We start from the raw sequence: 13742 nt of genomic DNA on the forward strand, positions 1-13742 counted from the left end.
CAACAGTTTTAGACAACCGACATCTCCAGAGAAAAAGATCCCGACAAACCTGGCACTCAGCACCTGACGGGCACCCCTGTCATCGCGCCGTAATTGTCGCCACGTGGAAGAGGTTTAGCCCTCTGCAAGGCGGCACACAGGTGGCACCGATTTTGACCATTGTCGTTCCGCTTCGTCGCAAGAGCTGGGCAAAGAGTATACAAAAGGCGCGTACCGAAATGGGGGTCCCATACGTTGCTTGTGAGAAGGCTCTCTTCTGTCTCTTAAATAGTGAGCTGCCCATATGCCGCACCTATGCGATGCTTCAGCTCTCGTTTTTCTTGGTTATGCCAGTGATCTACACCCTGCAAACGTCAAACATCTCTCCAAAACACGGCGGTACGTACGGTATCATGTTGCGGGTATGCATGGGCAGAGCATCATTGGGAAGCGAAGCCTCTAGCTACATAGTTTAAACAAAACAAGCAGTCGCCACATATTATTCACTGGCTAAAGACGGCTAAACACTCTGCATTTTCAATAAAGAGCTTTCTCTCTCTCACTAGAACATTGAGGCAGAACAACCAACAAGGAGGAGAAACAGCGCTGGAAACAAGCATTTGAAGCGAAGGTAGGAAATAGCCCAACAGTAGCCAAGCGTCAACAATCAAAACTCCCGCTGACGGGCGACCGACAGAAGCCAACCTCTGTGCTATGGTCCGATTGGCCCATGCTCTCCTTCGCGCACAACGACTTCCGGTGGCGGCGGTTCACTGGGCGACGAATATCTAGAGAGAGTGGATCAGCGATGAACAGCTGCTTTTTAGATATCGGGCGGCCGCCAAAAGTTTGTCGCTTTTTCGCTCTATGGAGGTTGGCCTTAAGTTGTTCAGTTCCAGTTTCAGTTCAGCTTTGGTTACGATTCGACACCCTGTGCGCGGCAGTTGATTTGCAATCAATCCAGCAGCCATGAATGTGCTGAGAAAAAGTGTGCCTCATGGGGGCATGGTGTGGGATGTCACTTGATGTGCTAAGTCCGTTTACTTTTGGCCAAATGTATAAAATGTCAGAACTGATGACAAGGCATGTCAGATTTTTCTGCTAACGTTTTGAATGTACGTACTATGTGCTGAAACACACACTTTATGTCTTTGGCTTTTTCAACTTGCTGTCATTAACATGTTCATCTTATTTCTTGTAGTGTCCAATCGAGTGGTTCCACTTCACCTGTGTTGGACTCACAAGCAAGCCCAAGGGAAAGTGGTTCTGTCCGAAATGTTCCAGTGAGCGGAAGAAGAAGTGATTGCTGGCACAAGTGCTGCAGTGTCATGAACTTATTGCTTAGTAGAGCGCTTTGGTTTGCACTGGGGCGAACTTGTATGGATAGTGACTTATGCATGTGTACATATTTGTGTGAGTGTGTGTATGTTTGTGCTAAATACAAGGGGCATTCAATAACATCCAAGCCCAAGCAAGAACTTTGTGAACAGGAGCATGCTTTTATTTATTGAATCCAGACTTCCCCTTTGGGACGCTGCACTTCAAACATCACTTTCCAAACTCATTCCTGACAAAAAAAAAAACTATAGCCATAGAAGTTGTGCTCTTTGAGTTCACCAACTTTGTGAAATCATTGTCTTTAGAAGGTACTCCTTCACGTGTCTGAATAAAGTCACTTGGGGCAAAATTTGGCTAATAGGCTTGGTGTTTGGCAGTATTGAACATGTATTGCCATGTAGCTTCTTGTGCAACCTGAAACCTAGGGCACTGTTATGCAGAAACAATGTTGGTCTTGCTCAGTTTTCCTCTGTGCAGCATTTGGGCACAACGAGCACCTGTTGTCATGCATTTGGATGGTAGGTAATCAATCGGAGAACACCAGCCTTCTCCCAAATAAAATCTTGCCGTGACTTTTATAAAGGCTATCTTGAATTTTGTGGGTAGAGAAACATTTTTTTACTTGAAGGCTCTCTTGCTTGCTGGAGGAGTCCCAATAGTAGAGCCAGGCTTCATCTTTTCACCAACTGCCTGTTAAACTGCTCTTGTCAGGGTTGAACACTCTTGTCTGCTGCCGTTGGCACACTATCCTGTCATTTATTGGCTCCACTTCTTGAAAACTTACCCGCTGCAAGCGACAGCATTCATAATAATTCCCTGCAACATTCCGCTCTTTTTGTCATTTAAAGCAGCATTTTGGGCTCTGAGTGCGAGCAGATCTTTTACATGCACAGATGTTTGTGCATGGTTTCTTCTAAGAATACAGTACTAACGTCAAGCACTGTAACAACGTAGATAACTGCCACCTTCCTATTACTCATGAACAATTCATTATGCTTACTTCAACTTGAGACTGGCCAATGGGACGTCTTCCGAAGACTTCTTGCTGTAGTTAAATAAAGGCCTTTTTACAATCATGCATGACAGTGAACATCCCATGCAGAAATTCTTGCGTACTCACGACTATATATGCTAGTGCTGTGCTGTCGTTCATGAGAAATTTGGTCATGGTATGGTGATTGATGCTGTACTTTAACACAACTATATTGGCTCTCAGTGAGGTTTGACATAGAACAGGCTGAGAGGAGAGTCACAAGCTCTAACGATAAACAAGTGTAGTGCAGTATTAATGTAACATTGTGGGCTAGAACATATTGAGCATCTCTCATATAGCATAGCAGCATTTGGACTGATAACTTTGCTAGCCTGTCACTTTGTAAGTTAGCATCTGATCTGGTGTGATAAGTGTGCAGATCGTACCCAGGAATGGTGTTTTTCATTGAGCAGTGTAAAAATGGCTGTGGAATCATTGTAATAAAATGTGCATTGCGGCATTCATTCCATAAAGTGTGTAGTACTCTATATATGGTGGCGTAGGATTTTCTGTGGTTGACATGGTGTATCATGAGCCTTCAAAGAGCATGCTAGGTTTTGCGCTGCATGCGCCCTCTGTGAATAGTGTATGTACCAAATCAGTAAACTTGCCAAAATTGCGTGCTTACCTTTCTTGAACATAGACATAGGTTATTTCATTAAGTATTTCAGTAACTATATATACAGGGTGTCCCAACTATCATGCATCAAGATTTAAAACTATGCAAATACCACATAGCTGGACAGAACCAAGGTAATGTTGTTTGCCATCGCTTGGAGATACTCAGGTTATTTCTTGCATTCTGCCTAATTACAGAATTTGTCTTAATTAATCAACTTCTCAAATATTGTAATTAGATTAAAAGTGTCAATGAGAGAATTGTAGAGCAACATGAAAAACACCCGATACAGCTTTCTGTCGCTCAATACGTGCTACATAAAAGTGTTTTTCCGAGCGTGAAAGAAGCTCGCGAATGCAGCAAAATTGTCGCGTGACTGACCGCTCGAGGCACTTCGCATGTATTCGCGGGCTTATTTCACGCTTGGAGAAACATTCTTATGTAGCACGTATTGAGCAACAAAAAGCTGTATCGGGAGTTTTTCATGTTGCTCTACAATTTTCTCATTGACACTTTTCGTCTAATTATAATATTTCAGAAGTTTATAATTAAGACTAATTATGTAATTAGGCGCAATGCAAAAAATAATCTGGCCATCTCCAAGCGATGGCAAACAACATTACCTTGGTTCCGTTTAGCTACGTGGTATTTGCATATTTTGAAATCTTGGTGCATGATATACCCTGTCAAGCGGGCAAGTTAAGTGCACTTACAGAGAGTGTCACTCGGTTTAAGTGCACTTTGCCAAATCTAAACGTCACAAGTGGAGTGTCACTCTCAGAAGAGTGTACTCCGGTCGAAGTGCATTCACGGAACGCACTTTGCTGGCCGAGTGCGTAGCCTCGCCGCCAGCGGTTTCAATGGTACAAAATTTAATGCATAAGAAAAGGACACAGAAGTTCATTTTAGTGGTTGAACAGCTCTTGGCACAAATAATAGCCTAAAACGTGCTCATATTCTGTTCTAGCAGGATCAAATGCCACCTTGTCGCATGCCACTATGTCATTCTGGATTGGCTAGGCATTTTTCTTGGCCGGCCTTGACTTGCCACAAACTTATAATAAAATATCTTTTCGTATTTTGTTGAAAAACATAGATTAAGCTTGTTATATTAATAATACAACGTAAAACAATCACTTTTTAGAAGTACTTTTCTTTTTAATCTACATCTTCACAAAACGCGCTCCTATGATTTGTAATTGAAAAAACGTTTACTGAAGAAATTGGCAGGAAAGATGCTGTTCCTGTCAGTTTGATTTCTTATTTAAAACATTTTTACTGCTGGAATTTATAGTGTGTTACTCCATAAACCAGATGAGGTCTTACCATTATATTCAGGTGTAGGTATTACTGCAGAGATTAACTTTTGGGTATTTAGTGCACACATGAAATAACATCAAGCTTTCTGTTTCATGTTGTCTTTGTCCAAATTGCCACTAGGAATTGGCCTGAATAATAAATTTTACCAGGGCATCTGGAAGAAGCTAGGGCATGGCTGATCCTGCTTCTAAGAACGCTTTTTTGTATTTCTTGTATGACGAGTGATATTGTCACATTGTTTTTAGTTTTAGTTTCCTGGTGCCTTGATCAGTGTCATGAATAATGTAGCAGCTGGGTAATGTGACTTCTGTACCAAATGCTGTAAACCAGCTACATTTTGCCAAAATTTGAGTAAATTGTAGCCAACATAAGCAAAGAATTGGTTTTACCATTTTAGAAGAAATCTTACAGCAATAGAATTCCATTTATCCTGTATGGGGTTGAGAACTGTGCACTGTGCAAATATTCACATTTTGCACTAGCCGACCACAGGGGACCATGATATTGGGAACAAGAGAAACAGCACATTGGTGCACTGGTGGGCCGAGTGCAGCTGACATGTGAGCCCGAGCAGGCTTGGTAGATAAACCACTGTAGTCTTAACAACACTCTATGTCTTATGATAACCAGGGCGTTTTTCGAAGCAGAATGTTCCTTGGAAGTGTGCAATGCTGTGCTGCCAATTATGAAGACCGTGCACGTTGTCATTATTCCAGAGGTGCCTCAGTTGGTATGATGGCACTCAATAGACGGCAGTACACTAGTGTTCGATGCCAGACTAGTATGTCTGAAAACACAATGTTCGAGGATAAAGTTTGCCAATGACGTGTATACATGTTTAGCCTGGGGAATTGGTGGGAAAATCGCAGGGCATATCTTGTTAGCATGTCACAGTATCCATCCAGAGGTAAATGAGCCCGCAGTTATTTTGCCTAGGCCTCGAGCTATCATAAAGGAAGCGTTAAAGGGCCCCTAAACCACCTCGAATATTTTTTGAACATTTCAAGTAAATGCGCATCGAGTTCAGAAAGCCGTCACGATCAACGATGCCAAACGCGGCAGCGCTACGCGCCGCGGGCGCGCCACAAAAAAAGAAAAAAAATTGCCCGCCAATCCACCCTGTGAAGGTGGTTGGAAAGCGAAGCTTTTTACGCCACCCTCACGGTGACTGCGGCGCACTTGATATTTCACACACTACAACGTAACTTTAACCACGGCCTTTATTATTATTTACTTCACAACAATGTTCACTACTGCTTTATGATCGGTGTGATATACACTACTAGACTACCCCATAGTGGGGTAGTCTAGAAAATGAACCGAAGCAGTTACTAGGCTGGAAGGGTTTCGAATGACGTCAACCCTCTTTCAAGCAGCTGCATAAGCTTTGCAACAGCTGCAATCTAATCTTACGGACCGCGCCGAGCCTGTTTCCGTTGTTTGCCCGCAGCCCTTATCATCCATCATGTTGGCTCATCACTTTGAAGCTTGTTTTTGTGGTTTTTTCTTGCGAAAACGAGTGCTTAGTTGTACGCTGAATGCCTGAATTCAAGTAAGCTATACTGCTATACCTGCAATTGTTAGCGGTTCGTAGGGATCGTTTTTTGCTTACAACGACGGACACGACAGAACCCTTGGCTGGTAGAGGTACAAAGCTTCGCTTTAAAATGACAGTGCCGTGCTCATCTCTGGGCCTTTTCGGTATCCCTAGCGGGCGTCATGACGTCACCAGGGTGCATCTGGTGATGTCAACGGGGGCGACTATGTCCATTGGTCAAACAGGAACCTGCGACTTTCGGTTCGTCTGCTAGCAGGTACGCGCGCTCCCTGCGCTTCCTCGTCGTGTTGCTCGCTTTTGCGCACTTGCGAACCGATAATTACAGACGGCAACGCGAGTGCCAAATCGCTCACGTTCCAGCACAGTCGTGCTTAGCGGTTTGATTAGCTGCGTGAACGGAGTACGACAGTATTGGCCTTTCTAGGCGTGCGCGCAATACAAATTTCATAGCGGCACGCTTCGTATAAGCACGGGCCGGCACGGCAGCAACAAGCCGCCGAGAAGCGCGAAGTCGCGGCTAAGCCCGTCCACGTTACCGGCACGGTAACTCGCCGCACGCCATTTGCCATTCGCGGGCCGCCGCTCGACGGCTGTTTTGCTTGCGAACGGCGAGATTTCCTTGTCGTGCCGCCTTTTTCACGGCGCTACGGCGCATGCGCCCTGCCCTGGCGGATTAGTCGCGAAACGTTTTGGAAGGGTCGCGCGCGCGGCCACGCAGCCCCGTCTCGGGGAAACGGCCCCCGAAAAAAAAAAAAAAAAAAAATGCACTCGCACGCGCGCTACTGCAAGTGCAAACTCGTGCTGTGTACCTCGTTGAAACTTCACTGGTAGCTCGTCGTCGGTGCGGTACCGAAAACGTGCGTAGCGTAAGACTGCAACTCCACTTTTAACAGAAAGCGGTGAGGGCTTCGTCCATACTGCCAAGGGAACCACGTAGTTGCCGCGTTGCATTGATGGCTGTAATAGCAAATTTATCGATAAACTCCTGCGTTACACTTGGACGGCACTTAAAAACACGTTGCTGACGAAGACTTCTTGCAGCGTCGGTCCTCGCTTGCTGGTAGTGGCAGCGTGTGCCCGACTTCACGTACTCGTTCAAGGCGCGGTAACACTGGGTCAATACGAGACCGACAAGACGCGCACGCGTACGATTGGCCGACCATTCAGCACAGTGTCGCTGAGACCATTTTATCATACCATGCCTACAAGATGCAACCGACGAGCGCGAGTTGGCGTACTGCGACGGGCTTTCTTGTCGACGGCACCGATAAAATCTGCGTGCCGACCATCATTCGACCGAACCCCGCGCGATCGGCCGTCGAACCGATAACGCGATAGCCGCAACGGCTTCGTTAGTATATATAAATAATCGCGTTCAAAGTTAGTCAAAACATGCCTACGAAGTTGAAATGCACAAGATTCGACCCTCGTGCACATAAGTTTGAGCCAATGTTGATCCTGTTCAGCGGAGGTTAGGCCTGGCGCCGTCGAGTTCGCGCACCCGCTACCGGCGGACCTGTACTTTTCGTAAGCAAGTTAGGATGAAGGAAACTGCTTTTACAGTCCAGTTCTAGCTTTAGCGATTTGAAATAAACTACTCTTCGCGTCGATCGCCGCGTACACAATAAGCTGCAAGCGGGGACACAGCGCTGTGCCCAACGCCTGTGCCAACATCTGTACGTCACCGTAGGCTGCCGGTCGTATTCGCAACGTAGATGGGTGGGTTTTTACGCGTTGGCATGCTGACACATTTCTTAATTCCTGAGATGTACTCTTTATCTCTGCGTCAAATCCGACACAAGAGACGGTACATTCGGTACAGCAGCATAAACAGCCGCCTCGCTCAGTTATATACCAACGGTGTCAGCGATGACATCCGCGTTTTTGCAGGAGAACAACACAGCCTTTAAATGAGCGCTGATGCGAGCACAGTTCGCTCTAATAATGTTTTATGACACGCGCAAACTAACTATCGCGAAGTGAAAGAAAAGCGAGAATCAGTAATAAATTAACAGCTCATTATTTGTAACTGGATCACAGCCGCCATTGTTTAAGTGGCTCAGCCGCTCATACTGACTCGTCTCACGATGAAACAACGCGGCTCATATGATCAGATATGTGTGTTTTATTCTACGTTTTGACATTCTTTCATATCAGCGCCTTTTCATATATGCACCTTTCCCCCATTTTTTGACGCTAACAACGATCTGTGGCTGTAGATGCCGATGTAAACAAGTGCATCGCTTTGCTAAATCCGACGCGGAAGGCTGCGCACTCGAAAACATCTTATTTATGCGAAATGTCTAAAGAATGTGTAAAAAGAATTACAAAAATTCTTCTTTTTTTTTGCGAGGATGCAAAGCGAGGTGCAAGTGCAGGAGTTAGCGCCAACAAACTCCAAAGCAGCCGCTACGGCAGAGCGAACTCAGCGTGCCTTTATCGGCCCCACTGTAAACAAAACAGCACACTCAGGCCTGCTCACCCTACATGTATATAGTTGGTGAGTACTACATGGCTTCCAGGAACGACATGCTGCCCCCCAGAAGCCATTAATTTTTATTAACAATCCACGAAACGCACAACCGATGCGCACTTAGCACGGGTGCAGGTTCACAAATCAACCGGCGAAAGCCCCAGCCCCCTACCAAAACGTTTCCAGCGGCGCGCGGCAGAGGGCAGCACAGGAAAATGAAAAAGGCGGAACAGCGGGGGCGTGGCATTGCGGGTTACGTGACTTCCGCTTAACACGTGTTGTCATGGCAATCGTGGAGCTCCTAGGTGCCTAGGGACATAATCGCTTAGGGACTTTTGAGGCACTGGCCTGGCACGAGACGGTCTTTGGAGGGACCGCCAGTCACTCCCTCACCATAACAGGAATTGGCCTCCCTGGTGCAGTATTCGGCCAACCTCCCTCATGATGGCTCTTCGCAATAATTGTACACAAAGAGGAAAGTGCGCTTATATTAGCGGCACCGTCGGCTGCGATAGGAGCACAGCCGAGGCGGTCGTATGCCGTCGGTAGCCGTGCGCTGCAGGCGAGCTCGACAAGTACCGTTTTTCATAAGATGTACAATTTACGCATCACTTTATCTGGTGGAAATTGTTTTGCTTGGAACAGAAGCTCCCGCCGATGTCTGCGTCGCCGGTGGCGGAGGCGCGTAGCTTCGCGGTCGTCGATTGGTCCGTCGGTCGTGCAGTGGGCGGTGCGCCGGCCGTACTGTCGCGTACTGCCACGTACCGCCGCCTACTTTGGACACCTCACGCGCGGCACACGTTCTGCGGCACTGCAGGCCGCTTGCGTGGCCGTGCCTTAACCGGAAGTGGACAGTGTTTTGAAAAGCGCGTACGTTGGCGATGACGTATGTCACGTGACAAGCACTCGGCGAAGAGACGGCGACGTTGAGTGACGGAATTCAAGTGTGTGAAGCAGCCGGGTCTTTGTTATGTCAGTCAGACAACGCACCGAACCACCACGCGGCTCACCGCTTAAGCAGCAGACAGGTGCCACGGCTGTAGCAAAGCGTGCAGCCACTACGCATCAATTTATGTTATCCTTACGCTATTAAAAATATTAAATGAAAGTAAAATTTTGTTTACGAATCGATGTATTTATATAATGTATATGTTGATGACCTGTAGCTGGTACATGACTTGAAAAAACGAACAGCGCTAAGAACGGGCCAAGCAAAAACAAGGCCGCTATTTTGTAGCGATGCCTTTAAACTAATAATGCCTTTTCGCGCTTATCGCGCTTTGTCAGTGGTCAGAGCGACGGTCCGCTCACGATATCAACGTTGATAACGCGAGCGGACCGTCGCTCTGACCACTTACAAAGCGCGATAAGCGCGAAAAGGCATTATTACTTTAAAGGCATGCATCGCTACAAAATACCGTCCCAAGACAGCGCACTATTGTTTGTAATCTTGTTTGCATTTTGCAGCCCAGACTTGTTGCAGCCCAGGTAAACAGTGGAGATAACCGTTGTTTTCCAGCCAGATCTTCTAATGAGTGGTACATCCACGGCTACGTACGGAAGAGGGCGGGCACTGTTTTGAAAGTCGCCTATCAATCGTGTTTTCGAGGTTGTGGCCATGCTATATTATTCTAGATTTAAAAATACAGGAACGAAGCTTTGCGCTTCGACTTCGATAGTGTCATATTGTCACAGACCTCGTGAACGAGGTGCAGACGCCGGACCAAATTCCAAAGCCGACTTATCAGCTTCCGAAAATGATCCCACGAAAGCAAGTACAATTAGTAATGGGCCCTCTGGGTGCGCCAGTGAACGCCGGTTGCTGTCCAAAGAGCGAGTCAGAGCCCAGAGTTTTCGAAACACAACAAAATATATTCTTCACACAAGGCAGTTACACACACACACGTGCACACTTAGGCAAGACAACACAATACAAATCAGATGGGTATTCAGAAAACAGGAATACAATTAACGACAAGCACTAAGAGTCCAACACGTAAAGTATAAAATGAATAGGAATACTAAGTGTCCAATCGTATTCACCCGGGCTGGTCTTGAGTCGCTCGATAATGTCGTCGACTAGCTTGCCGGGGAAACCCTTCATCTGCAGAAGGTCAGTCTCCACGTTACATCTCTTCACCGGAGCGGTCTGATTCCCTTCTGATTCCCGCACGGCGTTTTACAGTCTCCGCCGGGGGTTCTCGAGCCTTCCTATAGGAGTCGTGATCCCGTAGCATGGCCAAAGCCTGGGAATCTTCTATGGTGAATTCGAATGCCAGATTCGGAGTGGCCTACGAACTCTGCGCCGGAGCACTCCACTCCGGCGGAGGGCAACCGAAGGAAATCTGCCAATGGAACACAGGCGCTCCTCCGGAGCAAATGGCAAGGGGCGCTAGCGCACATCCGCTTCCGGAAGTGCCCAGCATTCCTCGTGTTACAGGGGAAGTGTGTTGAACTAGTTGAACGCGCTGGCTCGCGCGTGGCTCTTTGGGAGGAAACCTCCAGGTGGCGCTGACACACGCTTACACGTGTGTCAGAATATTATACTAGGAGACTATTATACAGATTATTATAATAGGAGACATGAACGCACACATAGAAGACATGGACGGGTACACAGACTCAACAGGCAACATGATGCTGGATATGTGTGAAAGACATGACTTAGTTGTATGCAACAGTACTGAGAAGTGTGAAGGGCACATAACATGGGAGGTAGGGATCCTGCAGTCGACGATAGATTACACACTAATGTCACATAGGATGCATGATAGGCTAAAGGTAATGAACATAGATGAATATGGCTCCAGAAGTCTAAGTAGGGATCACAAACGTATTAAGGTGAGTTTTGGAAGAGAAATATATGAAAGTAGGTAGGAGGCAAGATGAACAACCAGGTGGAATATTTTACTCGGAAAAGCAGCTGGAACTAGCAACCCAACAAATTGAGGAACTAATCACAGAGGATACTAAAACAGAATGGACATATGCAAATTTAACAGAGCTATTTGAGCTAGAGCTTGCTAAGGTACGAGTCACGCCCAAAGGGAACAGAAGACGTACGCCCAAGAGCTGGTGGGATGAGGAGGTTAAGAAGGCCATAGAGAAACGTCAGGAAGCATCCAGGGAACACAGATACTCAAAGCAGAAGGGTGAACAAGAGGCTGATGTAGACAGAAAATGGAATAACTTCTTAAACTGTAGAAGGGAAGCATCCCATTTGATCTATGAGAAGATTAGAAGAAAGGGGACCCAATGGTTGTCAGAAGTAAACAAAAAGGATAGAAAAGCAGCGAAGAAATTTTGGAAACATCTGAACTCATTGAGTAGTAAGACTAGCCTAGAGCAGAGGTTTATAGTTACAGCTCAAGGTGTTCGGCTAGAAGGAGATAGGCAATGAAACATATAAGAACAATGATGACAGAAAAATTCAAAGAAAGAAACGTAGCATGTGCTCAATCTGGGGAGGATAGACTGGTTAGTGCAGTGGCTCCACTTGAACAAAGCGAGTGGGAAAGGGCAGAGAAGAGGGTACCTAGTAGCACGTCGACAGGTCCTGATGGCATCCCAATTATGTTAATAAAGACATTGGGCCCAAAATATAAGAAAGCATTAAGAGAGGCAGAGCGCGGAATGATAATAAAAGGTAAAGTCCCCGACGGGTGGAGACTGAGCAGGATGAGCATGATATATAAGGGAAAGGGGGACAAAGCCGACATAAACAACTACCGTCCCATAACAGTGACGTCAGTGGTTTACAGGGTGGTGATGCAGATTATAAAGGACAGACTGCAGGCATGGGTGGAGAGCGAGGAGAAGCTGGGGGAACCACAAAATGGGTTCCGGAAACAAAGAAGGTTAGAAGATAATCCGTTCTCATTGACGCAGTATATTGAAATAGCAGAAAAGGAACACAGGCCCCTATGGCTCGCATTTCTGGATATCAAGGGAGCCTATGACAGTGTAATCCAAAAGGATTTGTGGGACATACTGGGCACTCTAGATGTGGAAGATGGAGTAAGTAATATTTTAAAGGATATCTATAAAAGTAACAAAGTGCTTATAAAATGGGAAAACAAAGTATCTGGGCCTACAGAGATCCAGCAGGGGCTTAGGCAGGGGTGCCCTCTGTCACCTCTGTTGTTCATGCTGTATTTACAAGGATTAGAGAAAAAATTAGAGAGGAGTGGACTTGGCTTCAACCTTTCCTTTTTCAAGCAAGGAGAATGGATTAAACAGTCATTACCAGGACTGATGTACGCGGATGACATTGTACTTATGGCTGACAGCAAGGAAGACTTGCAGAGATTAATGGACATCTGTGGTAAAGAGGGAGATAGCTTAGGTTTGAAGTTTAGTAAAGAAAAATCGGCAGTCATGATTTTTAATGATAGTCAGGCCAGCGAGCATAGGATACAGGAGGTTACGCTGGAGGTGGTGGATAAGTACAAATATCTTGGAGTGTGGATAAACAATGGGGCTGAGTACCTAACGGAACATGAAAAATATGTAACGGCTAAAGGTAGCAGAAATGCCGCTGTGATGAAAAATAGGGCACTGTGGAATTACAATAGGTACGAAGTGGTGAGAGGGATTTGGAAAGGGGTGATGGTCCCTAGTTTGACTTTCGGCAATGCGGTCCTGTGCATGAGATCAGAGGTTCGAGCAAGGTTGGAAGTTAAGCAGCGAGGGGTAGGTAGACTTGCTCTGGGAGCACACGGAATCGGGGGGTACAGGGTGACATGGGATGGACGTCATTTGAGGGCAGACAAGCCAGCAGCAAGATAGAATTTGAGGAGCGATTGAGAGAAATTGCAAAAAAGCGGTGGGCAAGGTGAGCTTTCAGTTATTTGTACATGAGGAATGTTGACACAAAATGGAGGAAGCTGACCAGAAAATTGTCAATCAAATATTTGCACTGCAGGAGGGGTGCAAACCAGGAAACAGCGGTTAAGAAAAAGGTTAAAGAAACAGAGAGGGGTCTGTGGAAAACAGGGATGCAGACGAAAACTAGCAGTGACTTGGACAAAAAAAAAAAAAAAAAAAAATCAGCGAGCTCACGTGCGCTTTCACGTAAGCCGCTTCAATGAGCGTGGTCATGGACCTAGCCTGTTGTTAGGGTAACGCTTTCAATTTAGCATTAAACATTCGTGCGAATAAAAGAAATCAGTCGATTGCGCCGACGAAGGACAGGTCTATCAGGCGTGATTTTAAAGCGGACGCTACAGATTTCGTTCCACCTAAACATTTGTAGCCAAGTCTCCGATTTCCTAATGGGGTCCAATTTAATTATCAGGTAAGAATGACACAGCACTGCGCAATTGCGCTTGCTTTGTTTGTCATCTAAAAGCACCTGCTTCACAAGTATAGTGACGGCGATACACACAAAGCGTGCACGGGTCCGGCCTCGTAACGCTACCCA

General features: G+C 46.2%; 1 protein-coding gene across 1 annotated transcript in view; it reads left to right on the plus strand.

The window, feature by feature from the left end:
- LOC119446813 (inhibitor of growth protein 5-like) overlaps positions 1-2386 on the plus strand; it is a 33044-nt gene extending 30658 nt beyond the window's left edge. Inside the window, exon 6 of the mRNA XM_037711376.2 lies at positions 1181-2386. Coding sequence (XP_037567304.1) covers positions 1181-1282 — 102 coding nt within the window. The 3' untranslated portion in view covers positions 1283-2386. The remainder of the gene's footprint in view (positions 1-1180) is intronic.
- The last annotated feature ends 11356 nt before the right edge of the window (positions 2387-13742 follow it).

The sequence above is a fragment of the Dermacentor silvarum genome, chromosome 3 (assembly GCF_013339745.2).
Source record: "Dermacentor silvarum isolate Dsil-2018 chromosome 3, BIME_Dsil_1.4, whole genome shotgun sequence".
In the NCBI taxonomy this organism is placed as follows: Eukaryota; Metazoa; Arthropoda; class Arachnida; order Ixodida; family Ixodidae; genus Dermacentor; species Dermacentor silvarum.